Below are 15,140 nucleotides of genomic sequence, written 5' to 3' on the forward strand. Positions count from 1 at the left end.
TACAATTTGCATGAAGGTCACAGGGTATCTCCAACTACATGATAATTACTGATAAATATACACTGTTGCTCTGACACTGAACGCAGTGCTATAGAAAGAGTATTAAAAAATGGAATATTACTCAAAAATCATCCCCTGATTTTCTAAAGATAGTAATCTTCTATTAGAAGACAATTTTTTACCTTCTCCTAATATTAAACATAACACAAATATAATAAGAATATCTCATTATCTTGTAAAAGTATTTAAGAGATATAGATTAATTAAGGTCTATGCAGTGAGAGCACCCTAGACATATCACAAGTGCAGTCATAATTTCTGAGATATCAATGACATGAAATACCTAAAAGCTAAAGACTAAGTGAAGAAGATAAAAACAAATATTGAAGAATTATTCAATTAATGGAACAGGGAAAATGTGGGCTGAGGTATGTGATTAAAGATCATATTAAGAAAGGTGGAAAATACACGTACTACAAGATATTTTAATTTAATTGCGTGTAGTTTTAGTTTTATGTGTGCCCAATTTTTTTAAAATACAGTTTTAGAACTGAGGCAAACAATAACTGAAATTTATCATATGACATTATATTAATTCCTTCATCTGTATCTTAACATTTTCAGCACAGATTTCCACCCTTAAGTTATTTCACAGAAGACAAAACCCTACATCTGCCATTCAGAGAAGCTCTAAAATTGCTGTCTGAATGCAAAGAAGCTGTGACGCACTGTGGTTTATTGAAGCACTCCCGTGGTTATAGACACTTCTTTTAGCTACCCTATCATCTCCCTCTTCCATGATCCACCACTGACTTTTTCTCTCTCTCTCTCTTCTCTCCTCTGTGTTCCTTTAATACCATTCCCTCTTTTTATTTATCTCTTGTTGTCCCCCACGCTTCTTCACCCTCAGCATTCATCACCTGGCATTCCCTTTCTTCTCCTTCGTGCTACAGGGCATGGGAAGAAGCAGCTTCCCAGCCCTCAGCTGAGGTGTGCTGGGCTGGGAGACACAGTAACTACAGAGCAAAGTCCTACTTGCTTCCAGCTTTCCTGCCCCAGTGAATGCTCTGCTCTTCTGGGAAGATGGAGCTATGCCATCCCATAAACACATTTCACCTGGAAGGGGATGAACCCTTCTCTTCAAAGACACATGTGACCAGGTCTTTGAAGCTGCCTGATGTGGCCAGTCTTGGTCAGTTTTCCATAAAGAAGGAAAAGAGCCCTGTATGCTCCTCCTTATGATATTTCAAGTCTTAGTTCCAAAGAACAGAGATGCCAGGACTTGTCAGTGACGTTACTGTAACAATTTTATGAGAACTGGCAAGACAGTTCATTTCTCCTACATCTAATTCTCAGAAACCTTGGAATTATTCTGGTTGAAATACTTGGGGGGAGGAAGGTAGACTTAATTCCAATTATAATTAATGGTCAGGAGATCTAACATGCTGTTATCAACAACAAAAATAGGATTTAATTACAATAAGCCATACTGACAACATTTACAATACATAAATATTGTAATATGAAAAAACGGTAATAACTTTTTACTTGTTCCCTGTAGAAAGAGAAAAATACACTCCCTCCCCCCCCCAAAAAAGTAAAAGAAGGCACAATAAATTCTGATAATTCTCTTTCTTCTGGATTTTCATTTCCATCACTACTCTCCAAATTAAGATTTATGTGCAATTTTCTATCTGTATCTGTTGTTGATTTTTCCCCCCCTGCAGGGATATAGGTGGATAAGCTTGGACAGGAAACTGTATCCCTCAAGCCAAACTGAAAGGTTTATAAAGTTGCTAATAAAAGTTTGGGTCAGGGCCTAAATATCAATCATCCACTCATTGTCTTTTTAAACGAGCTCAGGCATTTTCCCAACCACTCCCAGCAGGTCTCTGCCACTATTTTAAACTAAGATTTCAGCCATTTCTTTTTTCCCCATGTTGACCTCAATAATTTTTCTTTCTCCCCCCATCCTTACCTGCCAAATGCATCCATCAGGATTCTGCCAAAGGCTGTCTGCTTTTGAAGTTGAGAGGAATTCACTAATTGTGAGTGTCAAATCCACAATAAATGCCATCGCCATATGGTATATGCTGCTTTGGGGAATTATCTCAAAAGGCCTGGCTGTGAGAAGGCTGGCTGTATGTTAGGAGGGGTTTATTGCTAACTTTCATAACTCATGTCATGTTCTTTCAGTTTCTGTATTCATTGGCCTCAGTGAGTGCAACTGTTTCCTGAATTTATAAAAACGTTGTCAAGATCCCTTGATCTCGCTTCCTCTGTCTCTCTCACAGAAACACATCCAAACACATCCATACACAGTGGAATAGCAAAAGCACAGTGGCATACAAATCTAGCAAAAGAGAAACTTGTAAATAAATAGCATGTCACTCTGCTTACTCAATAAATTCCTCAGCGTGTTAAACTCATGATAAACATATCATAAGCCTTGACAAAGGCTTTACAGCCTGTCCCATCACACCATCATGAGTGTAATTCTGCAATGCATAGGAAGACGTAAGTTTGAAAAACAGAGCAGAAATAGCTCCCATAAGGGCAGGGTGCTGACATAGCTGAAACATAACTAACTGGGGAGCATTTGTTTGGGTTAAAGAAGACAATATCAGTGACATATCTCTGTGCCTGTGGTGTGCTGTGCCTTCTAAGCAACAAGAAATCTAACCTCTATAAAAAATTGTCCATTAATACATAAATACATCTGTTTAAACCCCTCAGCCTCTAACATTCTCAACAAAAACCACATACAAGACTAAGAAATTCCACAGATAAACATACTTTTGTGATTCAAAGACGTAAGGACAAAGAAAAATGCATATCAAGAATACAAAAAAATTATTACAAAAATAAATTACACTGTTCTTTGAAACACTTGAGGCAGCTCCCTCGACTTTCTCTGATGCTCGAGGAAGGTGTGAATGTTCTCCATGTCCCACCTCATCTCCACCAGCCACATGGGAATGCCTCCAATGGGCCTCAGGGTGTTTCAAGTAGGACTAGAAGCTTATGTTTAGGCAGTGACTCCCCTCTAATTTATGTATAGTATGTTAACATCCTCTTGGAACAAACAGAAATAATGGTTTAAAAAGACAGTTATATTTCAGAAACATGTACCCCTACACATACACTAAAAAGAGAATTTAATACTGTCCCTAGGTAGAATTCATCCATCTTTAAGGCTTATATTATGTATTTCTGGGAACTGTAGGGACAGTGTTTTGCTTCTCTGATTAATAATACAAATGAACTGCTGGCAACATCACATCAAAACAAAAGTGGTAGAATCAGAAAAACTACTGAAAAGTTTACCTTTATAGGAAAGTTTCAGTCTTGGGATATTTTGTTTTGACGTTCCAATGACTGGAAGGAACAGCATCACTAAAGATAGCAGGCTGCAGGCATGTGGTGCTAGCAAAGCTCTCATTCTGCTCTCTTCTTCTGTACCTTCTTTTGCACTATGGTGAAATATCTTCCCACTTTTCAAACAATCCAAGTTTAATCTGGAAGAAAAAAAGAAAACATCTGTAGAACTCCATTTTTCTATAAACAATAATTCTGTGAGCAAGCCAGACCTATCTTTAAAGAGTAACTGATTTAGTATCTTTGTTACAGAAGTATTTGTTCATCTAATATAAATAAAAATGTTGTAAATCTGTTTCTTTAATACTAAATTTGCACATTTTGACACTGGAAAAATATGTAAATTTTTCAAACACCAGTGTCTAGCACGGCTAAAGTTTAAGCACAAATTAAATTAATGCAGTATCCATAAAAAGAATATTTTCCGTTCAAAAGTGACCATGTAACTTGTTAGTTCATACTGCTCCAGCGGATATCTTAATGTTTTATAACTTTCTTAATCTCAGTACAACAGCTACTTTGTATTTATGCTGTGACTAGAATGAACCGTAATATCTCAGATACCATGGGGGTACAAGCTGAGTTAACAGTGAATACATACTCATCATAAACTTTCATAAATAAACTAAGAATATTGTATAGAGCAAGCAGTTGTGTTTTATTTTAATAAAGAAAAAAGTCAATGTGGATGGCAGATTTAAAAGTGCTTTCAGTATAGTATTTCCAGCAGAATAACTACCTCAACTCATTCACCAAAATGTCCTATAAACTTTAATGAGTGCTTCATGCAGAGGTCAATAGGCTGATATGGGACTTCATTAGCACAGTGTGCAACTTAGCCAGCTTTGCAACACTTTTCACTTAATAACACTCATTCATATTCCATAAATCTTGAAGTGTTTTACAAATGAAAGCAATTATCACTGTCCTTATTTTCCCTATGCAAAAACGGAATCATAAAGCTGCAGTGAACCTATTTTCTCAAGGTCACACAGCCACTACAAATTTTTTAGTTGAAAAAAGCAACAGCAACCCTGGTGTCCTGTTTGTACCTAGTTATCAGGTATTTCTTTTGCCCAATAACTCCAGTTTTGCACATGAAATCATTTGAAATGGCATCCTGAGTTCTGAATGCAGAACTTGATGGTTAATAAATCACAGAGATCAGAGTATGAAAATATTTATGAGACCAGATCCTTCCCCCTGCAAGTGCATGATGCCAGAGGTCAAGGGAGATGGTTGGTGAAATGACAAATGTCAGTGTTTGAGTAATGCCGTAAAGCAAGGAGTAAGGAAATGTTATGGTTAGTGGAGAGATTAATGGCCCATGACTTGCCATGAAAATTCTTTCGTGAAAGGTACTGGAACTGCTTGATTAAAAGAGTAATGCTAATGCCCACATCAGCCAGCACTTGCATGGACATCAAAGGAGAGGTTTCTTGTAAGCCCATGAGAGGTGCAGGGGCTCGTGGCCCCTGAGCCTCTCCCCTGGTCCGACACAGCTCGCTGCAGTGCTGGTGTCAGAGCACCCAGAATCAACTTGGCACCTCGTGATGCAGACAGTCCATCCTTCCTGGCATGAAAGGATGGAGAGGGAACCCCTTCAGTTCTCTCCACCACAGGAGATCTCTCTCAGATGAAGCTCAGTCTTTCTGAGGCTCCAGACCACCTGTCAATATCAAAAGACAAGGGGGTGTGCAGGAAGGGCACGACGGGGAAAGAGACAGAGGGAAATAATTCATAAAACCCCAAAACCATCCTTCCTATTGCAGAACCTTGAGCTTCTTTCTTCTCAGTCCCTTCCTCAACACTCACATTCAGTGTCTGAGTGTCACTACATCTTCATGAGATGAGATGGAAAGAAAATAAAACAAACGTGAAATGCTTCTGCTTCATCTTTCCCTTCCCTTCTCTTTATTACAGTATTGGATCCTAAGAGAAGATCCTTATTCCTTCTATGCCAATACATCTATTTGAGGGTGGACCCTGAAGGACTGCTGTTGATTAGACTATCTTGGGTTATATCACTCTAAAGAAATTTATTTAGAGGTAAGAAAGGGAAAAGAAGGGGAGGGAGGAGGGGGAAGATTATATAAAGACGAGACACCAGCCCTGATCCTCTCCAGTAGGACGATAGTGACAAACCATACTTCAAAAAAAAGCAATTAAGAAGGAACCAGTCTCACAGCAAATATGTTGAGAACTCGTGGCCTGAGGGTCTGGGCCTCAGCCAACAGGGGTCTCACTGAAGGATTTGGGGCTCCTTTTCCTCAGGCAAAATACAGTGAAGAATCAGGACTAAATTTGGCACTTACAGAAAAAAACGAAACACCAGTTGCTGGAATGCACTGTCTTTTGCTGAACTTGGGCCTTTGGCCACACCCCATAACCTCATTTTTTCATGTAGGCTTCTTTTGCTAATGGGAACCTTCCTTTTTTTTTCCCCCCTTTCCCTTTTATTTGAATAATGTCTGTGAAAAACCATTTACTGTCACAAGGCGGTTAGTTTGTACTGGAGGCAGCTGCTCTGTGAGCTCAAGCCAACACTGTCCTGTCTTAAATTCATTGCAATCTGGCCAGATTGTCACATATATTTTTAGTTTATGATGATCCTCTAATACAATTTCAGCTTCTACACAGAGTCTTTCCAACAGTCTAATGACTAGTTCAGGTTAATGAACTTCAGAGCAGCTAACTTGCCATTAATCTTGGGGAAATATCCTTCCTCTGTAACACATGTAATGTTAATCAGTGTCCTATGCTTAAAAGACCCACAGTCACACTGCTCAGAAGCAAACAGACTCCTGAGTAGAAATAAAATATAAAACCTAAAAGAAAATCTGACTCCCCCATTCTTTCCTCCCCTGAAAAGTAAGAAGAATTCTGTCATGGAAGGAAAAATTATAGTTTCCTTTGGTTCTTCAATACTTTTGCTAAGCACCAGCATGTTCTAAAACTTCCTCATCATGAACAGTCCCAAAATAAATGAGGAAAAAGAGTCTGAAAAGAAAACTGCTGAGGCTAAAGCTGCTTTCCCACCTTGGTTTCAGCTAGGAAATATCTGCACTGTGTTAATTATCACCTGCAGGACCAACTGTGGAAGGAAGTTATGCACACACCTCGCTGAAATAGGGGCATTTCCAGTGGAATAAAAGAGCTTTTATTTGCCCCATGTAGGGGTGGGAGGCGAGAGGCTGAAGAGGGGCCAAGGAGCCCGGCTCCATCCTGCTTGGACCTCCCTGGGGGGCTCATAAATTTGTAATGGGCTGTAGGTTAAACTACCAAAAGACAAAAAGCTGAACTGCTGGTGTCCTGCCATCCTGACACAGAGAGGCAGCTGGACCTGACTGGCACAGGCGTGATGTCACGTCCCCTAAACGAGGTGTCACCTCCCTGCAATTGGTCAGATTTAGTGGAGCCTATAAAACAGATTGCTCCGAAGCTACTGTCTGAAACAAGAAAACCTGGAGCCAATTTACTAAACATAATTTATTCCAGGTCCTTTGTGGCAATAAACAGAGCTCTTCAGCCCTCTCAGACACACAGACAGTGAGGAGCTCTGTGCTTATGGGAGGTTTTTCAGATCGTTCAGCTCAAACCTATCTAAATGCAAAATCTCGCATTCACAAATACTGTGTAGTTTCTGACTTCTCCTGGCGTCATGAAGTCCAGAGCTGAAAGGACTGTGTCCCATCTGCAAACATACTCTTTTTTAACAGTAGTTCATGTAGCTCTCAGTTAATTCCATAACAAAAACCTTTATGGAATTGGAGGATAATTAAAAACCTGTTTCCAGCACTAGTTTTCCAAGGTCATTTTAAAATTCAGAATTTTATATTCCAATAAAGAGATAGGGCTCAGTTTTATTGAATCTCATAGCAATGTTACAAACTGTGACAACTGAAAATTGAGAGTAACCTTGAGTTGGCTCATGTTGATCAAAGATTATTGTTGATTATGGATTATTGAAAAGTATGTTCTCTCTTTCCTATCTCTTTATTAAGTACATGTCCTTTACATATATGCACACAAATTTAAAGCATGTTTCTTGAACTACAGATATACAGATATACGTGTCCAATGCATATACCTGTAGATGTTTCACCTTCGAATTATCATATATATGCCAAAAGAAAAATTACTATGGTTGTCTACTATGTGGTCCAAAACTGTACTATAATAATGAGTTGGATATTGAATACTCTTTGTTAATAAGAGAGAAAACTACAAGCATACATAACTCAGATTAATAACTTATAAAGTCAAATAGACTAAAAATAAAATTACGTCTTTAGACTTAACGTTCTTAACTTATTTCTTGAATAACAGAGATGACATTCATCCAGAGCACAATGAAACTATGTTCTTGTACCCCTTAAATAGATGGTCTGTTGATATATTATTTGGCAGAAGAGGCTTTTCTCTTCATTATGAATCTCAGCTAAAGCTAACTCCATCCAAGAACTGGTAAAGAGTTATTATTCATCACTATTCTCCTCTTTATTAAGTAGTTTTTGTGCTGTTTATAGTGCAGGAAATGTTCTCTTCCAAGGATTCTGAAAAATACTGCTTTTTACATAAACCCCAGATCAGCATTACATAACTTCCCAACACCAGGAAAAACTACAGAATAAAAAGACAATGGTACAACAAAAGGGTCTACAGTAGGTGATTTTTTTTTATTATTATTTTGTTTTGCTTAAATCATTTGGTTTAGTCTTTCTGGTTTAGATGAGCTTTTGCCATAGAGCAGCCTTTGCTATTGTTAAATACCCAGATGATTAGCAAATACTCATATGAAGCATAACCCAGCTTATAATGAGTTTTACAAAGCTTTAAAAGCTTTGCCTTTACTGAGCTCCTCACAGGATTTATACACTATCCATTCAACACCAGTAATTGGGAAGGAAAGAAAAAACACTGTTCTGATTCCCACTTGAGAAGAGTCAAATAGAGCAAAGAAAAATGAAGGGATTGAGACACAAGGAGGATGTACCTGAGGGAACAAAGAGTCAGCAAAAAATCTGTTTTTATTGCAGAGAATCATATGATAATAAATAAAACTCTCTTCAATAGAGAGAGAAAATACCTTTGAGGATTAAGCTGGATTTTTTATTCATTAAGAAAAATTCAAACTATAGTAAAAACGGTGATGAAGAAAGTGAAATTTGAGAAAAGAAGGATGAAGAAACTCATTTATTTTGTTCATTTTTAATAGTTTTCTGGATCTTTCTGAAGCCAATCTACTGATGGAAGCATTTCTTACAAGCATGTCATCTGTTTGGAGATAAATACAGGTAGGAATGGGTAATTTATAGAGAGTGGTCTGTGTCACATTGCTATGAAGAGCTTATCTGACCATGAAATTTACCATCAGGCACCTAAAATTATACACATAGGAAATGAGCAAAAGATACCAGGATATTTTTCAAGTCAATGTCAGTGAGATCAGGATTACACCCAAAGATTTCACATAGATGGAGAACTAATCCTTTCAGAAAGTGGCAGATAGACAGCCATGCACACAGGCATGTTATATATCACTAGTAACGGTGATTCTGAGTAATTTTATCTGTGGTATTATATCTTTTAGACATATAACACATAAATCCAAGACTGACAATAAAACAAATGCTACTCTTTAACCCTAATCCTTTGTATATTGTGTCTTCTGAAAAATGAAGAAAATCAGACACATAGTTTTACATTCTATTCCCTGTTTCTCAAGCACAATATTTATTGTGAAAAAAGGTGAGATGGGATCAGGTGGGTTGGAAAGCACCTTGTCATCCGATAATGATGTTGCAAAGAGGAGGTGAGCACATGAATAAAATGTCCCACGAGTCAGATGCGCAGCTTGTATCTTCACTCAGAAATATCAACATGCCTTTCACTCTGAAGTTAGATGCACATGCACCTCTGATAGTTCTCTTTTTTTTTTTTTTCCTTGTTTTCTTTTGTGGAAGGAACTATGACTTCAGGTATTACATCTGTAATAACAGCTTCCCATAGGCTCTTTATTTAGAACGACATGAGAACACCCTACACATCTGACCATAAAAAAAAAAAAAAAGAAAAACCAAAACCCAAACACAAGCCAAAGAAGAAAGCAGTGTAAGGCACGATTTAGCAACACATAAGAATCAAAAGGAATCCTAAGCCAAACCTCAGTGTTACATTATTTTAAGTACAGCATGTTTCCCCAGCAGACCAAAAAAAACCCTCTCAAGCTATGAAAAGTGATTTTAAGATGGGTTTTGTAACTGTGGTATCCAAGAAAAGAAAAAGGCAGTAGCGTGAAAATTCCTAGAGACATTAATGAAAAGGTAGACTAGATGGAAACCGCTTCCTGCCGAGTGCTGTGACGTCTGAAGGGTTTCAAAGAGAGAGAATTTTCCTCTGAAATGTCTGTCACCACCTGCAGCACTTCTGGTGGCTTGGCTCAGCTCTAACTATAGCAGACAGGGAGAGAACACTTGTAGGATGCTTTGCCTGTGGAACAGCCTTGGCTTGCTTTTGGGAAAATACTTAAAAGCCAGAAAAGTGTCATGATGGTCATCAGATAAAATAAATGCTCATTTTGGGGAGACCTGCCTGGACGTTTAAGCACTAACAGATTGCATTTGTTCAGCTACAGACTGAATTAACCCCAAGCAGCACTGTCAAGCCAGCTAACCACTGATACTGCAACTACCATTCTTTTGCTGGAAGAAACATAAATCTACAATGGCCAACTCAAAGGAAGGATTACAGTCTCTTTTTCATCTCCAGGAATTCTTGCCAGTGTTTCTCTGTGGAAAAACTGTTCTCTGTATTTCCTTTCATAGGAAACCTTCTAACTTCTGCAGGAGTGAAGCGTGACTCCTCTAGCAGGGACAATTCTATCACCAGAAGTCTGAACTGGCTGATATTTTTGGGGGTTACCAGTAACTAGTGGCAATGGAGTGTTTTACATATTAGTTACTTGAATAGACACTTGCCCTACAATGATGTATTTTGCATGTTTGTGAAAAACCCAGAGTGCAGCACTCTGGTGAAATTTGTCATGTATCAAGTCCTGACTTACTCCTGCACACGACATAGCAGCAAGGTAAATAGTGTATCCTCTGAAATGGTACAGCCAGTGAGCAATCTGTGTGAATGTATCTAACAGATACAAGCAGGTAAGGTTCTTCTGTCCTTGATCCAAGCAATCCAAACCTATGCCAGCTCCTACTTCTGTATCTCTCCATTAATTGCATACTATACAACAGTATATCACACATTTTAGCCATACATGCATCAAAGGCAAAACCAGCCAGCCAACTCTGTGTGCAGGCAGAACCTGCAGCTACCCAGACCATCCATAGAATCACAGCGCAGCAGACTCTACTGAACCAGAAACTCGACCACAAAAACCCCAAAACAAACTCTTCCCAAAATTGAAAGAAATAAAGAACAAATATTTACATTTACAGTTATATTTATAATGTTAATTTCATTTCACAGCCAATGCTTTATTGTGTTAAAATTTGTAGCTAGATTTATCTGATGTAAGCAGCAATGTATTGCCAACTAGTTTGCAACTGTGTTTAAATGCTTGCAGGCACTCACAGATTCACCAGCTGTATCTTATAGATATAGATGCCTGTGAGACTCTAAGAGAAAAACAGAATGATTCCCCAGCTGTATCTTAAAGTTGATAATGGACTCAGAGAAAAACAGAATGTTACAAATGTTAAGGCAACTGCATGTTGTAGTTGGCATCTTAATATTATTAACCATTTTTGAGATTATTTCTACTTCACTAATTCTGATAGGATGTTTCATTAACTGCCAGTATTACTTAGTCTATTGTCAGCTGCGTAAAAGTCAAATCTTATAGTTTTCAAAAGAACTGAGGCTAATACAGTTTAGTGACAGTTAAAAAATGTGCACTTCATATGGCAGCTGGGCTTTGATCAAATATGTTTGCTGGATATTCAATGGCATATTTTCCTAAAACTCCTTTCATCAACGTATGGCCTCATTATATGATGCACTATCAGTGAACTCTGTAGAGCACAGTCTACAGAGCTTCAATATATAAACTATACCACAGGGAAAGACATGCCGGAAGGATTTTGATTTACACTTCCAACAAATTTCGATTTAATAATTCATGATGATATACTTGAACTCTATTGGAGGAGGGGTTTTTATATCCATTGTCCAACTAATTTTGGATCAACATTTTGTGCAGCCAACATGTAAAATGATACACATATGAACATGTACATTGCAGTGTAGTGATCTCTATTGTCCCTTTAACCCAGTTATTTTTTTGTCAGGCTGAACACATTTACTTTCTCCCTCATTTTTTTAAACATTTGATTTCATTACATTTGGAGGTTCTGTGACAGCGAAGCAGCAGTGCCTCTATATAAGCTTACACAAGTCACTAACTCAATGTGGACATACTCCTGCTGTGGGTTTCCCTCAGGTACTCATCACCACAGCACCTGAGCAGTTTAAAAGCTTTAATGCCTCTATTCTCTATCCTCTATCCTTGTCATTATGAGTCAATTAATTTTTACCGTAGGAGATGACATCCCTTGGATAAGGTCACACCAGCAGTTAGGAACACATCCCTCAACATCCAGGCAGTGCCTTAGTCATCCACCCTTCTCCCCAGGGGCAATAGACTACTGGCTGTGATTCCTGTGGTGAGATCCATGACTTCATGTATCACTTCTTCCAGGGTTTTACACTTGATTTAAGTTCTTGTGCAAACTGCAGAAAATTGCAAGCAATAACAGTTTCATTTTCTACAAAGAACTTCACAAAGCTGCGTAAGGAGTGAAATGCTGCCAGTGTGAGTTCAGACAGCAGGTTATCAAAGCTTTAACAGTCCTGTGTCCTCTGATCATCAACTTTACCACTTTCAGGGGCTAGAATATGCTGCTATCAGACCCTCAGAGAACTTTACACTTGTGTTACAGCAGAAATCAATTTATATTTGGTGCAATAGTTGTTTTGCTGGTCTATTTTTAAGCTGCTTTGTGAAGGGTGCTAGCATGACAGTTCCTGGAATCTGAAACAGCCATACGGAAAAAGAAAACAAGAATTCAGGCATCACCTCCTCCATTCAACACAGAAATATTTCCACTTTGGTTTAAAACCACAATAACTTTCCTTTGTCTCGTGAGGACGAAGTGAGGACAAAGAGTGCATAGATGAATCAGTACTTCTTTGAAAAGCAGAGAAGATTTTTTTACAGTTAACCAGTTAGTTACTGGGGGAGTTCCATAACCAGAAGACCAATACAAAAAAGGTAGGATGTAAAACACCACTATAATTTCCTTTTCCCCAGTAATCATTCTCCCCTAACATGATGAGGCAGTCTTGACCTTGGGGGACTTCTAGGGTTCATTGCCTACAAGGACTGTCAGCACTGAAACAGGGGCTCAGAGAAGTCTTTGCAGGCATTTGAAACTTGACTGGACATAGCTTTGAGTAATCTGATCCAAGGTTGAAGTTATCCATTCTTTGAGTTTCAAACAGAACCATATGACCTCCTCATGTTTCTTTCAATTGTAATTTTTTCTTTTAATTCTTTTAATAATTAACGGACAAATGAATAACCGAACTGAATCACACATTGAAGATCTTCCTCAACATCCAACACTCTTCCACTTAAATTTAAGTGTCTGACAGACATCAAATGGTTTTTCCTACTCTCTGGTGATCTCATCTTCCCAAGGATTGCTCTGATGAGGGAAACACCTACCTTATCTTTTCACAAATCATTTACTTTAGTATTGAAATTGGACTAAAATCAGGATGGCTTTCCTTTTATAAAACTGTCCAAAAGCTGCACCAGTTCAAGAGCTGGTTCACAAGCAGATCATAAACCCCTGTATCAAGAATAGCAATGTGTGCATAGGGCAAGTGAAGTACACACAGAACAGATACAAGCACTGTATTAGCTGTAAAACTTAATTCAGTTTCTTACAGCTGCCAGGTATAGTTCACGCACACAGTCCTGATTTGCCTATCCCATGAAAACTAAACACAGAACTGAGTGTCAAAATTATTGATACTGTATGTGAAATAAGGTTTTTTGTCTGCACTGATAAGACCAGAAGGGGATTTCTTCCAGGATTCCCCCACTGGAGCTAGAAGAAGAAGCTGGGTGAGAAATGCCACTGAACGAACTGCTGACACTCACATCAAGCCAATTGGTTCTGCTCACACAGGAGATAAAATATCAGCTCTGTGTTCCAGGCTGACCTCTCTTTTCTGTCCAAATTAGCAGCTCCTTCCTGCTGCTAATTATCTCCCAGTTGTATCAAGAAGTGGAAGCCATTGTAGTTACCACATTAAATATTTCTCAAGGTTGAGGGGAGAAAAATGACTGGGAAGGATCTGGTCTCCACACTCTCTTAGCTAGAAAAGAGATGGGGTGAAGAAGATTAAGTTGTGTTTCCATAGCCACAGCTGAGCAGGTGGCAAAAATCCACCACAGGTGCTTGTTCTATAGAGAATTCCACTCTCTGGTAAAAGCAGCCACTCCTCAAAGAACCAGGGCTTGAAGATATCCAGGACTCTTCATGTCAGATGAGCCCTATGCAAGTTAATGAAGCCTTGGGATCGTTATGATTAACTATCTTCCTTAAGCCATTCCCCATCAGGCTTTAGTGGTTTTTAAACCACTGACCCTTTGAATTAAAGAGGTAGATTTCTCTTTTCACAGCTGTGACTCAACACAGGAAGGAATTCAGAGACATCTGAAAACAAAGCCAGGCAGAATTTAAAACAAAATCCTTCAATGACAGATTTAGCAAGTGATGGGCACAGCTGGAGCTTACAAATATAACTAAGTAAATGAGCATGCATTATACAACAGCCTTACACAGAGAGACCCTGTGAAGGGCAATTTCTTCAAAAGGAACCAGAAAAACCAAACTACTAGGAATAAATCATCAGAAAAACTAGATACGGGCTGTTCAAGACGGACCTGGATCCTTGGATCTTTGAACAAACTGAACAGTAACCACTTATCTCTAAAATGAGATAGGTGACAACTAATTAAGCAAATTAAGCCTTGATTTTTAATAATTGTTTATTTAAATCACAATGCAAAATCAAAATTCCTGTGCCCAGAGAGTAATAAAGCACTAATAAGATATAGTTTTCTAAACTTTTGTAATAACTTTCATACATTCAATGTAAAATATGCAGTAACTAGTATATAATAAATTATTGAGTCATTGCAAAGGAAATGCATTCCTACTATTTCAGTTTAACAGCTGGGGAAGCTGATGCTAAATGTACTCAGTTGACATTCCAGGAGGATTTAAAGTGAACAAAGAGTGAAATCAGATTATATTAATTGTTAGTTATCAATGTCACTATCTTAAATGTGATATGCTTCTTTCTACCCAGTTGAATGGACTATCTGACGCACCATATCAGTTTTAAATAAACAAGCACAAGTTTAAAGATTAATTTTATCAAATGCAACAAATATCTTGAAGATTATCAAGTGTGGAACATAGTTACAGAGGAATAAACCTACTGACCATCTTCATACCATACTGCAAAAGCAAAACAACAATGACTTCTGGAAACTCTGCTTCCCTTGTCTGCTCAGCTGGGGTATGTGACTTGCATTAATGGCATGGGGAATAATGTACTTGCACTCAGACCTTGGACTGACTGATGTCAAATGAAGTTCAACCATTCATATTAATGGGGATCAGCATTTGTCTGAGGGAAGGGAAGTCTCTTAGACCCCAGGG

At 38.3% G+C, this 15,140-nt stretch overlaps 1 protein-coding gene across 4 annotated transcripts in view; it reads right to left on the bottom strand.

Annotated features, from left to right (window-relative positions):
- Positions 1-15,140, bottom strand: part of SEMA3D (semaphorin 3D) — a 139,290-nt gene that overhangs the window by 90,727 nt on the left and 33,423 nt on the right. For all 4 annotated transcript variants that reach the window (XM_027639829.1, XM_027639830.1, XM_027639832.1 and 1 more), the window contains exon 2: positions 3,328-3,518. In XM_027639829.1, coding sequence (XP_027495630.1) covers positions 3,328-3,518 — 191 coding nt within the window. The remainder of the gene's footprint in view (positions 1-3,327; positions 3,519-15,140) is intronic.

This window comes from Corapipo altera, unplaced genomic scaffold (assembly GCF_003945725.1).
Source record: "Corapipo altera isolate COAL_440 unplaced genomic scaffold, ASM394572v1 1b, whole genome shotgun sequence".
Lineage (NCBI taxonomy): Eukaryota > Metazoa > Chordata > Aves > Passeriformes > Pipridae > Corapipo > Corapipo altera.